Below are 15893 nucleotides of genomic sequence, written 5' to 3'. Positions count from 1 at the left end.
AATATGTTTATTGTGTCCCAACTCTATCTTCTATCAGAATTTCATTATCTCTTTATCTGTTTAACCAGAAGGAATTAAAATTAAACATTATTAGCAAAGCTATGCTAGCAGCAAACATTGTTGACTGGACCATAGCAAGTGGTGCAGGTGAATATATGATCTCCTTCCATCAGCACTCCATGCAAACAACAATTATCTGTCTGTTACAGATATATACCTAAAATTATATATACCTAAAATTAGAGATGGGAAGTACATGAGCATTCTCCCATTCACTTGGAAGGCTCCAGAGACTTGGGACTGATGCTAGAAGAGGACAATATTGTGAGCCCACGGTGAAGGAAGACTCCTGTGGGCCTAGGATGGATAACGATCTTTTCCAGGGTGATCTCCTTCATGCAGGAATCTGGGCATTACCACTGCAACAGCCTTCATGATGTCAAGCCAGTGCTCAGGACCTAGCAGTGCCATGCAGCCAGGGAATAAAATCCCACCTGGAGCTGTGTTTCTTTTTTTCCCCTCAGAGTGATATATTTTATCTGGGTAGAATGCAGGCATTACTGCATCACAGCAGTTCAAGGCAATAGGAGCTGCAGGTTCCTGTTGGAAATCAGGCCTTGGGTCTCAAGTGCCTAGAAGGTAGCTCCTTTGTCTCTTGGGAAGAATGGTATAATTCTCATCTGGGGACAGTTCAGCTGCAGTGCATATGCTGGGGTGTATTGTATGGGCATTGCTCTTCTGGACACATGGATGTCCAGTACGTGCTTCTACCCTTTGTTTGTAACAGGGATCATATGTTCCAATCACTGGGCAAGAGGAGAACCTTTGTCTCTGGAGTCAGCTGTCCTGTTCCTCTCTCTGTTGTGCTGTTAATAGCAATATTTGTATGTTTGTGACACTTTGAAAGACTCGTGTCTTCTTTCTCATCCAAAACAGAACATCGAAGCCGAGGGGATAACAGAGAGCAAAAAGTCCAAGGCCCCATTGCTGTGGTGGCTCCCCCCTTTCCTCCCTTCCCTGCAATCTGCAGCCAAAAGAGGCAAGCGATAAAGGACCGGCACTTGCTACCAGTAAGTCTTTCACTACAGCTACCACACACAAAGACATTATTAACATGGTGGGACCTAAGTGTGACAGTGCTTCACAAGTGCCCCCTCCCCAAGCCAGTGCAGGTACAACAGAGCTGAGCTTAAGGCCTGTCAGCAGTGTAAAGCAGGTCACAGCTTCCAGCAGTCAGCCCCAGGGTGGATGTTTTCAATCAGAAACCTCTTATTTTTCACCCATGGCCAGCACACATATGCTCTCTTTCACACACTCCTCCACAGTCCTTCACATTCACCACTCAGGCTGTAGAGGTAGCACTTTGAAGACCCTCCTGTAATTTCAGAAAGTGCAGTAATTTCAGCCCTGGCATTAGTGTTGCCAGGAGCCAAGAGCTCAAGGGCTTTGAGTGATGGCTTGAGGCTTGTGTGTGTGCAGATAGGTTCAGGAGCATGTGTCCAGCTACAGGGAGCTACACTTTCCATAGTCCTGTTCTGCAATGTTCACCTCCATGCAGGTTTTTTTTGATGTTTCATGTCTCACATATGTCTTTGCAAACAGCCAAGTAGGAATTCCAGCTGAAGATCTGGTCCTGTATGTCTGTGCTGACTTGCCACTGCTGTGTTAATTTGAAATCAAATTAGTGTTGACAATATGGTATTTATCATTGTTAAAGGAAATGTGCTAGATTCACAACTTCAACTCTGATTAGGTCCATACTTCCTACTGGCTTCAGCTGAACTTTGGTTCTTCTGTGGCTCTGGGTGTTTTACTCACAGAAGTGTCATAGTAGCTACATTTTCTCCTGTGCTAAGAGCCATTGCATTATTTAAAAGCTGTAGGTCAGACCTGGACTTGACTTTGAAGTGAGGTGTTTGTCTAATGCCATCCCTCAGCAGGGTGGGGATAGATCTGTCCTGCATCTGCCAGTCCAGGGACATTGGCATCTTGAGAGATGCTACACCCATGAGTACATTATAAGCTCAGTAATGATTCAGTAACTACACTGAATCATCACTTACTTAGCTTAAAAATCCAACTGCATTCATCCTAGTGCATTATATTAACCATATTTAAATACTATAATGCTAAAGCACTCACAGTATAGAAGAGTTAATGTAAAGGAGTCACACCTGCCCAGGGACCAAAACATCAGCTAATCAGTCCATAGGAAAAGTTTTGTTTCTCATTTAAAAAGCATGAAATACATAATAAGATTTTGACTGTTCTGGCTTTTTGGCTACTTATCTGCCTAATTTTGAGGACAGCATCACAATCACTGCAGGCTTTGAACAGGTTAAATTTACAGGCCTTATTTTTCAACTTAAGAATATATCCTGATGTTAAAGGACAACATAGAAAAGAGTTTGAAGACAGAAAGAAGAAACAGGATTACCTGTTTCTTCATTATAAATTATCATCAAAGCTAGTGCTGTTGTAGGGTCATTGAAAGGTAAAGGGAAGATGATGCCATGTTAAAGATCAGAACTAGTTACAGATGATGGTTTGGACAGTCTATTGAACATAAAGCTCTCTTAGTATTAGAGGGGGAACAAGGCATCTCTTTTGAAATTGCATACACAGTGCTTAAAGGCCTGAATCTCTGCTGTGTTTGGAAAACAACCAGTGCATTTTAGACATTACTTCCATCTGTAGAACACAAAATAATAACAAACAGTGAGCAACCCTCTGAGTCCTCTATTAGTTGACAAAATTAAGTCATGATGAATGCAGATGTCTTGGCTATATCTGAAACTCCACCTTTTTCTTTTCAAGAAGGAAAGTATTAAGCTTTGTGCTCACCCATATCAGACCTCCTTTTGGAAGCTGATTGGGTTCAGTGTTCCCCTAGGGAGAAGCAAACAAGAGCTGCTTGGAGGGCTATCATTCTATTGATTTCAAGGCATCTGGCAGTGTTCTGCTTAGGAAATTGCAAATACACCAAGGCCAGAGTACTTCAAAGTGCCTTGACCCATTTCTGAGAAAACCCCTTGTTAATGGGGCAACTTAAAAATTAAAGAGAATAAGGCAAGATGAAGCTCCACATGAATGTTCTGTCTGGCAGGATGTTAATCAGAGATTTTTACAAGACACTGCAACAGTGAATAGCTAATTGATATTGTGCCAGCCTTCGTGACTTAATGATACCATTACAAGAGAAAGTTGAGAATGCTGTTATTGGCTAGCTCGCTCTTTTTGGCATAAGCTTTTTGACATCTGCAAAAGTTTATCTGCTTCAGGGACTGTCGGCAATTTTTGATATCTGATTCCAGTTGATGGTATCGTCTAGTCATCAATGAACTAAAAATGCTAAATCCACAAGAATTTTTATTCATGGCATAGCAGTATGTTGTGTATTGCACTCTTCTGATGTATTGGGAAGGTGCTGAAGGGAGCAATACAAATCAACAAAAAAAGCTCCTTTCTATGTTTCGTTTAAATTAGGAAAGGGATCAACAAGAAGATGGGAAATTTTTGGATGTTACAGGGTCTGACTTTTCTAACAGGGTCTGACTATCTAAGTTAAATGCATGTATTTAAGATACTTAAATAAGAAACTTGATTTTGAGGAATGTTCAAATTACCACTGTGAGACCTGCAGAACTACCACTACTGAAATTTACTGTGAAAACAAGTCACCTATATCTAAGGCGAGTCAAGGCTCCCTACATGTGTACCTTTTGGCTGCTGATTTTATTGCTCCCAATTAGGTGTCTACGAGCTCTTCTGAAGATCTTGCACCTTGTATAGAAGAGCTAGAGAAAATCATTCAGATGAAGATTCACTTTTAATCACAACTATATTTACAGAGAGAAAGATGCCGAAATCCCACAAATTCCAAGAAAGGACAAATGAATTCCAGTTCAAAGCAAGTCATGCCAGCATAAATACGTCTAGAAGGACGTTTTGGACTGTTCCATCACAAGATCATTTTGTTGTGGAGAAAGAGTAGAGAACTAGAAATGGCATAGGCTCTTTCGTGTCTACTCTTGTTACAGGAAATTCCCTGGTTTGCCTGATGAAAGGTCCACTTAGCCCAAAGGCCTGAAGGGGATCCTTCAGGAAAGAGTATAAGAACAGGGCATGGTTTAAGCTATTTATTGTCCCATGATTTATCCTTCCAGTTTCATACAGAAACTGGTTACAGAGTTCCTGAGCCAGAGACCAAACACAGAATAATAGCCACCAAAGAACCTCTCTGTGTTGACTGTGAGATTTGTTAATCCATTTTTTTAGCAAATTTATACCTTCAGCCTCAACAGCATCCTGTGATGATGACTTTACAAATCTATATGAAAATGTAGCTTTTGTTTGTTTTAAATCTAATACCTCATAATTTCATCATATCCCTTCTGGTTCTCAGACTATGAGAAACACTAAGCATTGCATTCTCATTCCCTTTCTCCATGCTCCTCATGATTTCGCAGACATGGCCTCACTTAATTTTCTTATCCATTGTGGTCATTCATTCTTAAAGCTGAAAAACTGGCATACTTAGTCTCTCTCTACACTAAAGAAATATAAAACCAAACACATTTAAAAGTATCATTAATTCAGGCATTTTTGCCAATGAAGAAAAAGAAGAAAAACCCAACCCAAATGAAAAATAATCTGAGGAGAGTACAAGAAAGTTATGGACTTCCTAAAATGAGGAAAATATTTCTTACACATGTTCCCATGACAACCCTGCCTGTAGCACTGCTAAGGCCAGTCACTGAGTGTGAAAATGCTGTGTCATTCCAACTGCATTTCAGACTTCTCTTTAATTTTTTTTCTGCATTTTTCTTTCTTGGGTTTCCCCAAGTCAAGCCAGAAAGGCTCTGAAATTTCAGAATGTTATGGGACCACACTTTCTCAATTCCCACATGGCCCAGCTATTACAATAAAACCAAGGAGATGGAGCAAGGAACTCAATATTTGGAAATTTACACTCACAATTGCACAAATTTCAGTGTCAGTTTATTCATAATTATAATCTGAGCAGGAATCTAAGGGACAAGAAGCAGGAGGTTGTTTTTCCAGACAGGGTTTTTCCCTCCCTGAGGCTTCAGCAAGAGCAAATGTGAAGGGAAAATAATGCTTTGGGTAATTTTATTCCATCTTCTTGCCATTCCAAAAATACTCGATATGGTCTGCTTTAGGAAGTTTTGTACAGCAAAGGGAAGGAAGTACAACTGAATATACCAACTTTCACATAGTTTTGTGCTGAAGCCAGATGAAGCCTCAGTAAGAAACAACTGAGTTAAGGGACAGGCATGAGCTGGGCTCTGCACTTTCCATGTGCAAATACTGCCTGAAGCTGCTAGAAATAAAACCTGCCATTATTCATCAGACTGAACTTGTATAGCACTATTTGTGCAATGAGCCCAATAATACTACCCTGTATTGTGGGATGTTTATTTTGTACCTTTGTCTGCTGAAATGCCACGTGTGGTATGACTTCTGTCACAAAACATGTCTTAGTTTTGTCTTTACCTTGTCAAAACACCAGAGCAGTACACTGTCGTTAAAGAATTGTCAGTACTTTAACTGATCACATTTGTGATGCTCCAAAAGAAAAGAAAACAGCCACAAGCAGAAAAAATAAAAAACTTGAGGAGATTGAAACATATTGAAATATAAACACTGGGAGCAGCCAGGTGAGCAGGGTTGTGATTTGCAGCAGAAATAGCACGGTCAGAAATATTCCCATTATTTTCTCTTCAGCAGCAGTTGACTGTGTAAGAAAGCTGGTGTATTGTTACGAGTTTCTAATTAAGTAGTCAACTGTGCTCTGAAAACACTGGAAACCTGCTAGCCTTTTATTAGTATTTCTTCTCCTTTCTCTAGGCCTTTAGTTTTTCTAACATATAAATAAATATAATTCTCCTTAACTCCTGTTACTTAAGGAAGCAGCAGGCTTTCGATTTCACAGGCAGAGAAAGGGACACAGAGAGATTTCAACCAGAGCCCCTGGAGTCAGTACTGTACTCATGTGAATGTGGGATTGAACACTAGTTCACGCTTATTTTATGTTGCCTTTTCAGTGCACAAATGACTGTTCTCAAATGAGACGTCAGGATGTGCTGTACATCTTATTTTTGTGCTCCCATAGGGTGAAAGCAAGCTGTATGTGCATTCTGTTTGCTGGAAACAACAGAATATATAAAGCTTGCAGATGCTGAAGCTACATGCTAATGCTCTGCTTGGGTGAATACCACCCACTTTATTCATAAGGTTATCCTGGGAGGGAAATTTCCTCCACCTACTGCAACAGAAGCCCCAAATCAAAAATAATAGTGATCCCTTATGCTTTTTGTTAGCTGCAGCTTTTAGGCAGCAGGAGTCAGAAATAATCTTTGGAGAATAGCGCTGTGCAGCAGCGAGCACCAGCCGCCTCCTGCCCTCACCAAGGCTGTGCCAGCCCTGTGCTACTGGGGGCTGTGACTCTGCCACCTAAATCTCCTGTGAGGTAACACCTTGCCTGCCTGATCAAACACAGCTGAGGGGGAAGGAATCAACTCAGCCATGTCTAAATTCATCAAACATATTGAGGATAAATGCTCTCGATGAGGCTTTAGCATTCTCAATCTTTAATTAACTGAGGAAAAATAAGTGCTTTATTCTTGGGTTTATGTTTTTCCCATCACCATCGTACCGTGTTCCATAGGCCCTGTGCACTAATTTTGAAATCCCAGAATCTTCTGTAAGGCTATAGGTAAGACATGATTTAACATAAAGTATTCTTCCTGAACCAGTCTTTCCTATATGTTGAAGATGCTGAACAACAGTCCCTTCTCAGAACTTGGGGATGGAAAAGAGAAGAGGGGCAGAAGTGGCATTTTTGTCCTATGATTGACGCATTAGTTCCCTTCTCCAGCTCCCAGCTCTAGGACAATAAATGGGGCAGACCCATAAATTACCAGGCTGGCAAGTTTGTCTACAGCAGATTTGCTTCTTTGTCACTGTCCTAATGACATTTTAAAGTTTTAATTCATTAAAATGGTTAATCATGAGTCCTGACTTAGAGATGTGCAAGTAATACTCTTCCTAAAATCAGGGGAGAGTGTTCAGGGGTGCTTCATCTCACCCCAAGTTGAGTGCTGAAGGAAGGTGAGTTGAATTGCTCCTCAGCAGAGCGGCTATCTCCTTCTCTACAGGGCAGGCTCTGTTGACTAGCTCAGACTTGGACATCTGACTATTTTGTTGTGGTGCACAGAAACCAAAGACTTTCACACTGAAGTGATGTGGAGCACTGAAAAATCAGATCATGTGCATATGCAACAAGATTTTTACTGCAAGGCAGTTTCACAAGCACAATGGCACCTCTGCAAGTGAGGTTGATGGGATAGCTCAAGAAATAAAAATGCTCACATATGTCAGTGACAAATCTCTATTCAAGCAATTATGCACCAGTTTAGTTTCAAAGCAATCTTAGCCCATTAAAGAAAAATGCACATTTAAAGAATTCTGGCTTTGTATTTAACAGAATGATTATCACTGTTTCTGTTTGCCAAGCACACCCACACAAAATAAACTCACTTTTAAAACTGCCTAACTTCAGATTTGCCCATCAGACCAGAACAGCCTTGGGTTTATAATAATAATTTCTTGCTTAATTATGTATTTACTCAGGACAGTTAGAGATATTCTGGTCTTCTGAGTGAATAAGAACTTTTGAAATGCAGCAGCTCACTCCCTCCCTCAGCATGGAGGTGTTGAAATGCTGAGGCTGCTGCTCTATGCCAGTGTGCCTCAGCTGCTCCAACAATGAGAACAGGCACTAGGTGACCTCAGGACCCCTTAGTGAGGCAGTGGTAGCACCAGCTTTCTCAGGAGCACAGCTGTGACAAGAGAAACAGAAATTTCACCAGTCACCTTCATTTTTGTCCTATCTCTAATGATAGCAACCTACCTAGGAAGTTTGTCATGCCACGCCTAGGCAGGGACTTGAGTCTTAGGCACATCAAGGGATGGCTGTAGGTATGTGGAACCAGACAGGTGTTCTCTCAGAGGCACCTGGCAGAGGGGCACAGAGGTGAGGGAGGAAAGTGCCGCACAGATAGGACAGGCAGATGGGTAACCAGATCTTGCTTGTCTCAACTGTAGCTCACATGACTATCTCTGAGACCAAAGCTGAGATCCTGCTGTTTCTCTCCTGGACAGGTTTGCCCCTGAGTGGCTTGTGCATGTAGTTGTGCTTGGAGCTCAGGGCAGGAGGTCCCTCCTGTCCTCTTCTCCTTGTGCATTGACAATCATAGGCCATGGGATATTGCAAAGATTTCCATATCCTGAACTCTTGCCACCTCAGCAGCATTAGTCTCCCCGCATCTCAACCCTCCCCAAAGATCCTCTAGCACCTTCCATAAGGAAGTTGAATTTCAAGCATCCTGATAACTGCAGTCAGTCTGCTTACAGCAGGTGACTGGAAACTTGGTCAGAGGACCAAGCGTGAAATCATCCTTGGGTACCTGAGGAGTAAGCAGACTGAAATTGTTGATGTATTCAGTATCTCCACAGCCTCTGTTGCATGAACAGAGGTGTTGCTCCTGAGATAAGGACTTCTCCCAGCTTGGGAAAACTGGTTTTCCACTGGCCTGGGCAGAAACTAAGATGCTGGAAATGTTCACTGAAACAGCTCTCTTTTGATTTCCCCTGCTCTGCTCTTCTGTAAGGCTTATGAACAGCTCATCTGGAGGCTTCCCAGGGGCACATCGGAACCAGGGAAAAGCAGGAAATGTTGTCTGTCTAGGAAGAGAGTAGGATGAGATGGAGGATTAGGCATTTTGAGACTCACTACAGCTTTTTTTTCCTTTTTGAGAGGAGACCATATAATGCATCTTTCAAACTGGGGTTTATTAATCTGTCACAGAAGTGTTGATAATGATTGATAATGATTGGGAGGAAAAGCATTCACAGAATTATTTGGCATTAATAGTCTGCTAACTAATAAATGGAGAGATAATAATCCCTACCAAGAAACATGTGCTGGAGATTTCCAGGGTGGTCAACAGACCTGTTTTATCTCTTTTTTTCATTTGATTTCCTATTTCTAAAGAAATCAGTTGTCCTTCATCCCTTGGTTTTGAAAACTGGACATCGCAACAAACAAACCAGAGTTTCTGGCAGAAAAGGATTTTGGAGGTGTAGAGATTCAGCAAGACCCAAGACATTGTGGCCATCACTGTTTGTCCTTTCAAAAAACTGTGACAAAAAGCCAGTTGGTCGTAGTCACCCTGCCACAATGATTGCAACCTTAGAGAAGTAGCAGTATCATCAGAAACACATAGCAACCAATGTATTTGATAAATCACCATCAGCATCATTATTTATACTCATTTCCTTAAAACTGAAAAAAAAATTGAAAAGCAATTCCCTTATATTATGAAATAATTTACATTTATAATGTAATTGCATATGTATCTTGCACTGTGTCAGCTCCAGGCAGAACACAGTTTGAGTTACCAAATCAATACAAGGCATTCTTGGGACAATTTATGCATGTCTGTACAAGAAGGTTGAACCAATTTCACTGCAGTTCTGTCTAATCCAAGTAAGCAAAATCAGCACAGACTTCACAGGGGTCCAAAACAATCTGTTGTGGGGAATAAACCCATCAGTAGGAAACAGGGTGAAAATCTCTGCTCATTTTGGCTCTGATGCTAATTTATCCAGACAAAGATTATGTGCTTTTACCAGAATCGTTTTGTGTATGTTTTTAATTTTAATTTTTTTTTCCACATTTCACATTTATAGTTTAACAGCACCCGTTCGCCCTCCCCAATTGAGTGTTGCCACATGACCCCCTGGAGTAGAAAGGTACTGGAAAAACAAGCAATCCTCAATTAACAGCCCTGTCTCACTCTTCTCCCTTCCAGATCCTTACCCCTCCTCTTGCTTGCTTTTCACTTGCTAACCTTACTGCGCTAAAACAAGCCATTTCTGTTTTTCTCATATCAATAAGGCATAATAATAACTTTTTCCCCCCTTCTTTCATTCTTCACTTTGGATGGGTTTCAGGAGCTCAAGGCCACAAAGCTGCCTCCCCCTGTCACCTCCTTTAAAAGGCCTGAACTGGGACAGACTTGATAGCATTAGCAATTGCATTTAATTCTCTTGCAATGTTTTGCAACTTCCCCTTCTTTTTTCCTAAACGGTAAGAAACGGTTCGGACAATGCCACACCGACAGCAGGTATTTATTCTCTGGCCATTTGGTGATGCCAGTGTTTGGAGAGGAGGAGCTCTGGCAGCCAGGGTCACTTTGCCCGCTTTGTCCAGCACTTCATTGTCATCCAGGGAAGGATGGATGTGGCAGCAAATGCAGCCTGTGTCTGTGCGTGTCTCTGTGTGTATGTGTCTGCAAGGGTGGTTTTTTTTGCATGCATGCATCAAACTTAGGGCAGGGAGGGGGGAGAGTTACCTAGGAAACAAAGTCTTTTGTGCTTGAAGTTTATATGAGCTATTCACGTCTGCCGGGAATCGGCACAAAAGCTGCAGGCAGAAAGAAGGCTGCAATGTTTGACTGAAATCCTACGTGGGAAAAGGGGGTTTTCTGCGGGCGGGAGAAGAGGAAACGTGCGTTGTCTTGGGTCTGGGGGTGCTGCGGGAGGTGACACTGACGAGGTAAGTAAGTGCCCTCCAACAGTGTAAATAGGAGCTGCCGAGTTAAGATCTTTAATGCTTTTGGGGCCGGGACGTAAATGGTGTTTGGCAAGCCTGAGATGGTTAATTCCCCCAGGATTTGTGAGGAGCCTGGGCGGAGGAATGGCAGAAGTACAATGGCAGACAGGGCATGATCCTGCGGCGTTCAACACCCGCCTGCTCGGTGCTCTGCCATGGCAATGGAGAGCAACATTTTATCTTTGCCCTGTTTGCTACCGAAACCAAAACTGGCAAATAAAGTGTAAACAGCAGGCATGAAGGAGGGAAGGCTGGTAGTTAAGCAGCTGGGAATTCAAGACTGAAGAGAAAGCCAGGCTGAAAGGGACTGCACTTCATTTTTAAAAAATGAGAGGTAGACAGATGTCCTGAACTGGCCAAACAGTTGTCACAGCTTGCAGAAGAATGTGTTATTGGCAGAAGCGAGGGAAATTAGGCAGAAAAAGGTGAAGGTAAGTGTTTCTCCTCTCTGTCCCTTCCAAACAAAACAGAAACTTTTTTTTTTTTTTTTTTTTTTTTTTTTTTTTTTTTTTTTTTTTTGCAAACAAAGAGACCCCCAAACCCAAGTCGGCAGCCAGCACCACATGAAAATGCACTTGCTTTATTTTTCTTTGCAAGACAGGGTGTTGGGGGATTTGTTGTTTCTTCCAAAAGAAAACAAACCATCTGTGTTTCTTCCATACTGTTTACTTTTCTCTCTGTTTCTTTATCTTCAGCATCTAGTACTTCTTGTAGTATGCTGTAAAAATCTGCATGGTTTCTAAACAACCTTTTGAATTTCTTCTGGTGGTGGCTACTCTTTCCTTTGGTTGTTATCCCTCTGCCCCAGCACTGTCAATACCTGTCACTTCCCACCACACAGCTGTTGGGTGGCTGTACCACAGTCTGCTCTTGGACTGCGTTTGTACAAATGAAATGCAAATGGTTTTTCTGAAGTATGGAGAGGTCTTCTTTAACACTTTGGACCTTCTGGTGCTTGAATGAATGCTTATATGAGGCCAGTTGCAGTTGCAAATGAGAGCCCACATGTCTGATGGTTGTGGCAGCTGAGGACACATTTGCCACGGCTATGCACGAATGTAGGATGTGCCCCTTCTGACAGAGGAGATGGCCTGTAAATGTCACTGTAAATGTGCTGAGTTCCAGTATGTTGAGGTGCTTTTCTCCTATTAGCAGGATGTTAAGTTTCCATTGGAGAATGGCTGGTGCTGTGTGACTTAGCTAGCACAATTCCTTCCTGCATCCCTGTAACTGATTTCTGATTTGTGTGTCTGCTTTGTTTCAAACTTAGCCTTGTGTGCCTGAGTGGGAGACACTGATTTTGAATGTATTCATTTGCAGTCCCATCCACCAGAGGACGAAGATACAGATGTCATGTTAGGGCAGAGGCCGAAAAATCCAATACATAATATCCCTTCTACACTGGATAAACAAACCAATTGGAGTAAAGCACTACCTCTCCCAACTCCAGAGGAGAAAATGAAACAAGATGCCCAAGTGATTTCTTCTTGCATTATCCCCATCAATGTCACTGGTACAAATCTCTTCTATTTCTTTTTGTATTTATTGCATGGTTCAGGGGAGGTTAAGTACTTATTTTGTTTAATTTATTTGAAGTCACAGGATTGTGCAGTCTGGGGGTAAAGACCCTAGCTTGAGGATTTAGTTTCTGAAAGACAGTGGGCGAAATTCATCCCTTATGCGTGACTGCTGGAGTCACCAAAGCCGCATCTAGGATTAATTTGGCCCATATTTTCAGAGTCATGTTATATGGTGTAACATAACCCTAGTTCCCTGTATAAACAATGTACTTTTGTTGTGTATATAACCTACAATCTGTATTTACAAAGACCTCAAATAACTTTTTGAATGTAGCTGACTGAAATAATGCAGAAAGCCACCAAAATTAATCATATGATTATCATGTGTAGCAGGAGAAGAGAAACTAGAGAATGTAGGCTACTATTTGCAGTGCTTTAAACATGCAAGGCATGAATGTGTAGCATGCAAACCATCGCTGTGAGATCTCTTTACATGCAGCTATGCTGAAGGTATAGTAATGGCGTTTTCTTTTATTTCTATACCATTTGGATATATTTGAAGGAGAATTTGTTTATAAAAGCAGCAGGTTTATCTCTTATTAAGTGTGATAGATGACTTATTTCCAGAATCAAAAATCAGGCTGTTTTTCTCTTTTCTCTTTTTCTCTTTCTTTCCTTCCAGAGGGCAATGGTAAATATAAAGTTGATCTGAGTTTTCCTCATTAATTTTTTCAAGTATCAAGTTTTGATTAACGTAAGAGCATAAAGTCGGCTAACTTCCACAGTTATAGACTTCAATGCAAACAATCAGGAAAAAAAGCAGGGGACTTTAAGTTAATCTTCCTTCTCCAGAGAAAATATTTGTATTTAATTCTATTTTCCCAGTATCTGGGGGGTTGAGGTAAGGTCACAGACCCTCACTTCCCATTGTTCTTCCCCATGTCTATCAGCGGTGCACAAACCTTCCTTCAAGACAGGCTGGAGGATTCACCATGGTGCTGGAGAGAGCTGTATGTCCAGCTTCAGCTCACAACCAAGGCTTTTGGGCTTGCAGCACATCGGTCTTACAGCACCACGGTGACAAGTCCCCATCTGCTCCACCATCAGCTGCATGAATCCTCCCAGTGACAGCAACACAGTCCCACTTCCCCTCCATCCTGGCAGAGGAGGTGACACTGCATGGTGCCCTCGGCTCTGCCTGTGGAGGTGGCAGCCAGGAGTGGGTATCCCTTTGCCCAGGACAGTGCTCTGGCCACAGAAGGACAGGCAGCTGGCCTGCAGAACTGCCTGCACACACCCTGCTGGGCTGGAGGTCAGGAGCCAGCTGGTCAAGATTGTAGGTTGGCACTGCTGCTGTAAATCCCCATGGAAAATCATAGATAATGTGGCATATTTCCACGAGGTAAAGCTGGTGATAAAATGATGCTCCTTCTAGATTCAATATAGGACCCTAACCAGTGCAGGCTTTCTAACAGGGCTAATGACATCCAATCCAGCCAGAGGACAGTTAGGTCTGGGACCAATGTTAACTTTTCCAGTAATAGCCATTTTTGCCTAGACTCCACCTGCCATACATTGGAACCAAATTTCCACTGATCAGTTTTACAGATCAAGAATGGTATGTAATCTTCTGGATGTTTATGTGTATCATTCTCATTAATTATTCACTAATGGGAATAATTTGTATGCATCACGGGGAAGAAATACCCTCTTCCACTTTCCTCTCAGAGATGACCCTCGTGCATCTGGCACACAGAGCATGTTCGGCTAACTCACAGTTGCTGGAAAACCAGCAATGATGCTGATTGATTTTTTTGTTTCAAAAAGTTTGCTTTTAGTTCTCTGTTTTTGTTTTTTAAGCTTCTCCCAACCCTGAGAAATGTTCACTTTTTTGAAAATGATTGTTGTTGGAGTTTACAGCACTTTTGTTCCATATTAAAGAAAGTTCTTCCTCTGCTTATTCCAGGGGCATTGGTGGTTACAGGACATCTGTCTGAAGCCTCTATTTCACTGTAGTAGATTTCAAGAAGAACTTTTACAAGAAAGTTACTTTTTAATGTTTTACATTGTTATGTAATGTAATATGTATGTGTATGTCTGTGTATAATTATGTTTTCTATAATTATACGCTATTAAAATAGAGCTTCTTATCAGGATTTTTTTTTTCCTTTTGTTTGGTTTAGTTTGTTCGTTTTTCTTAAGATTACAAACCACTGTACCAGCAATCCTTATGTTAGTGTTTTTATGGACCTGGCACATTTTTTCCAACCTGTCCCATGTCAACTTCAGAGAGCGTGAGTGAGTGTACAGTTGTGCAGAACGCCAGCACAGATAGGCATTGGCCATCTGGTTGGCCTCCTTTTAGCTCTCTTTTGACTTCACAGTGTAAAATCAAACTGAAAGACACTTCCCTGTGCTAATGCCATGGAAACATAAAGAAAACAAGGAATTCTCACCTATTCTGTATGAAGGTGGTCATAAGCAAATGTGCTCAAGAACTTGTGCTTCTGAATCTAAACTGAGGGTCTTGATTGCGTGACCTGAGCAGACTCCCACCGTGTGCTGCACACGTGGGAAAATCAGGCCACTTCCTAATGTATACAAATGAATAGCAGCTCCCTGTTAATGTCACTCTCGACCATGTGTCATTGTCACAGAGAATGCTCTCTAAACTTGCATGGTGACTTGGCCCCATTTTAGCTGTCTCCTTCCTTTTTGAAATGTGGGCTCCCTTGGCACATTGGTCTCCTAAGAACCACCCAACTACTGCAATATGGCATTATAATCTTAAAATGTTTTCTTACGCTTAGTTGCTTAAGATAAGTCAGGCTACAGCTGAACAGATAATACTTTGCAGACAAGTTACTGTCATTGTCCCTATGACAGATGGATAAATAGCTATAAGAAAGATGCCCTGCTACCAAGAGCTCTCAACTCTATGTGCCTTCCTGATTTTCTTTCCCTTTTCTGTTCTTTTTCTTTTCATGCCTTCTGTTATTTTTGGCAGACCAGGCTGCTGAGGGGGAGCTGGAATTAGATGTAAAACTGTGATATACTGTGATATAATTTACATAAGAGCTACATAAGGGCTCCCTTATGTTTATTCACAGGCTTAATCCAAGCTCACATACCTCCACTGTGTTCCAGCCATGAAAATTTGTTTACTATTTCTAAAGGCTAATGAGACCTATTTATGGGTTGCAGGAGTTGGTTTTGACAGAGAGGCTAGTATACGCTGCTCTCTTGTTCATTCACAATCTGTACTACAGCGGAGACGAAAGTTGAGGAGGAGGAAAACCATCTCTGGCATCCCCAGAAGAGTGCAACAAGAAATAGGTGTAGTATAAATACAAATCTTCTGTAGACAGCTTTCTAACCAACTTAAATTGCAGGGATATGAGCTGGTAGCTAGCCTTTCAAAGAAACGAACCTTGAAAGTGTAAATGCTTGTGGAGTTTAGGAATGACATGTTTTGTTCTTTTGATTTATTACAGTAAGCAAAGCTATATTACTCCATATGGCCTTGGAGGACCAGGGGCCTTACTGAGTAATATAGATGTACGTGTTCAGCTCTTATTGTGTAAATGTTAATCAGTTCTTTTTTTCTTTTTCATTTTATTTCTGTTATGAACCCATAGTTATGTGCATAAAAAGTAACTAGATTAAGTGAA

The 15893-nt window shown here is 41.6% G+C and overlaps 1 protein-coding gene across 3 annotated transcripts in view; it reads left to right on the top strand.

Annotated features, from left to right (window-relative positions):
* Positions 1-15893, top strand: part of NHS (NHS actin remodeling regulator) — a 248995-nt gene that overhangs the window by 223764 nt on the left and 9338 nt on the right. Inside the window, exons 3-6 of one of the 3 annotated variants that reach the window (XM_085051434.1) lie at positions 937-1070; positions 9778-9840; positions 12023-12215; positions 15427-15558. In XM_085051434.1, coding sequence (XP_084907560.1) covers positions 937-1070; positions 9778-9840; positions 12023-12215; positions 15427-15558 — 522 coding nt within the window. The remainder of the gene's footprint in view (positions 1-936; positions 1071-9777; positions 9841-12022; positions 12216-15426; positions 15559-15893) is intronic. The other 2 variants (XM_085051442.1, XM_085051452.1) reach the window with 2 other exon arrangements.

Source organism: Lichenostomus cassidix, chromosome 1 (assembly GCF_008360975.1).
Source record: "Lichenostomus cassidix isolate B80296 chromosome 1, HeHo_3.0, whole genome shotgun sequence".
In the NCBI taxonomy this organism is placed as follows: Eukaryota; Metazoa; Chordata; class Aves; order Passeriformes; family Meliphagidae; genus Lichenostomus; species Lichenostomus cassidix.
This window is presented reverse-complemented; position numbering and strand designations above follow the sequence as displayed.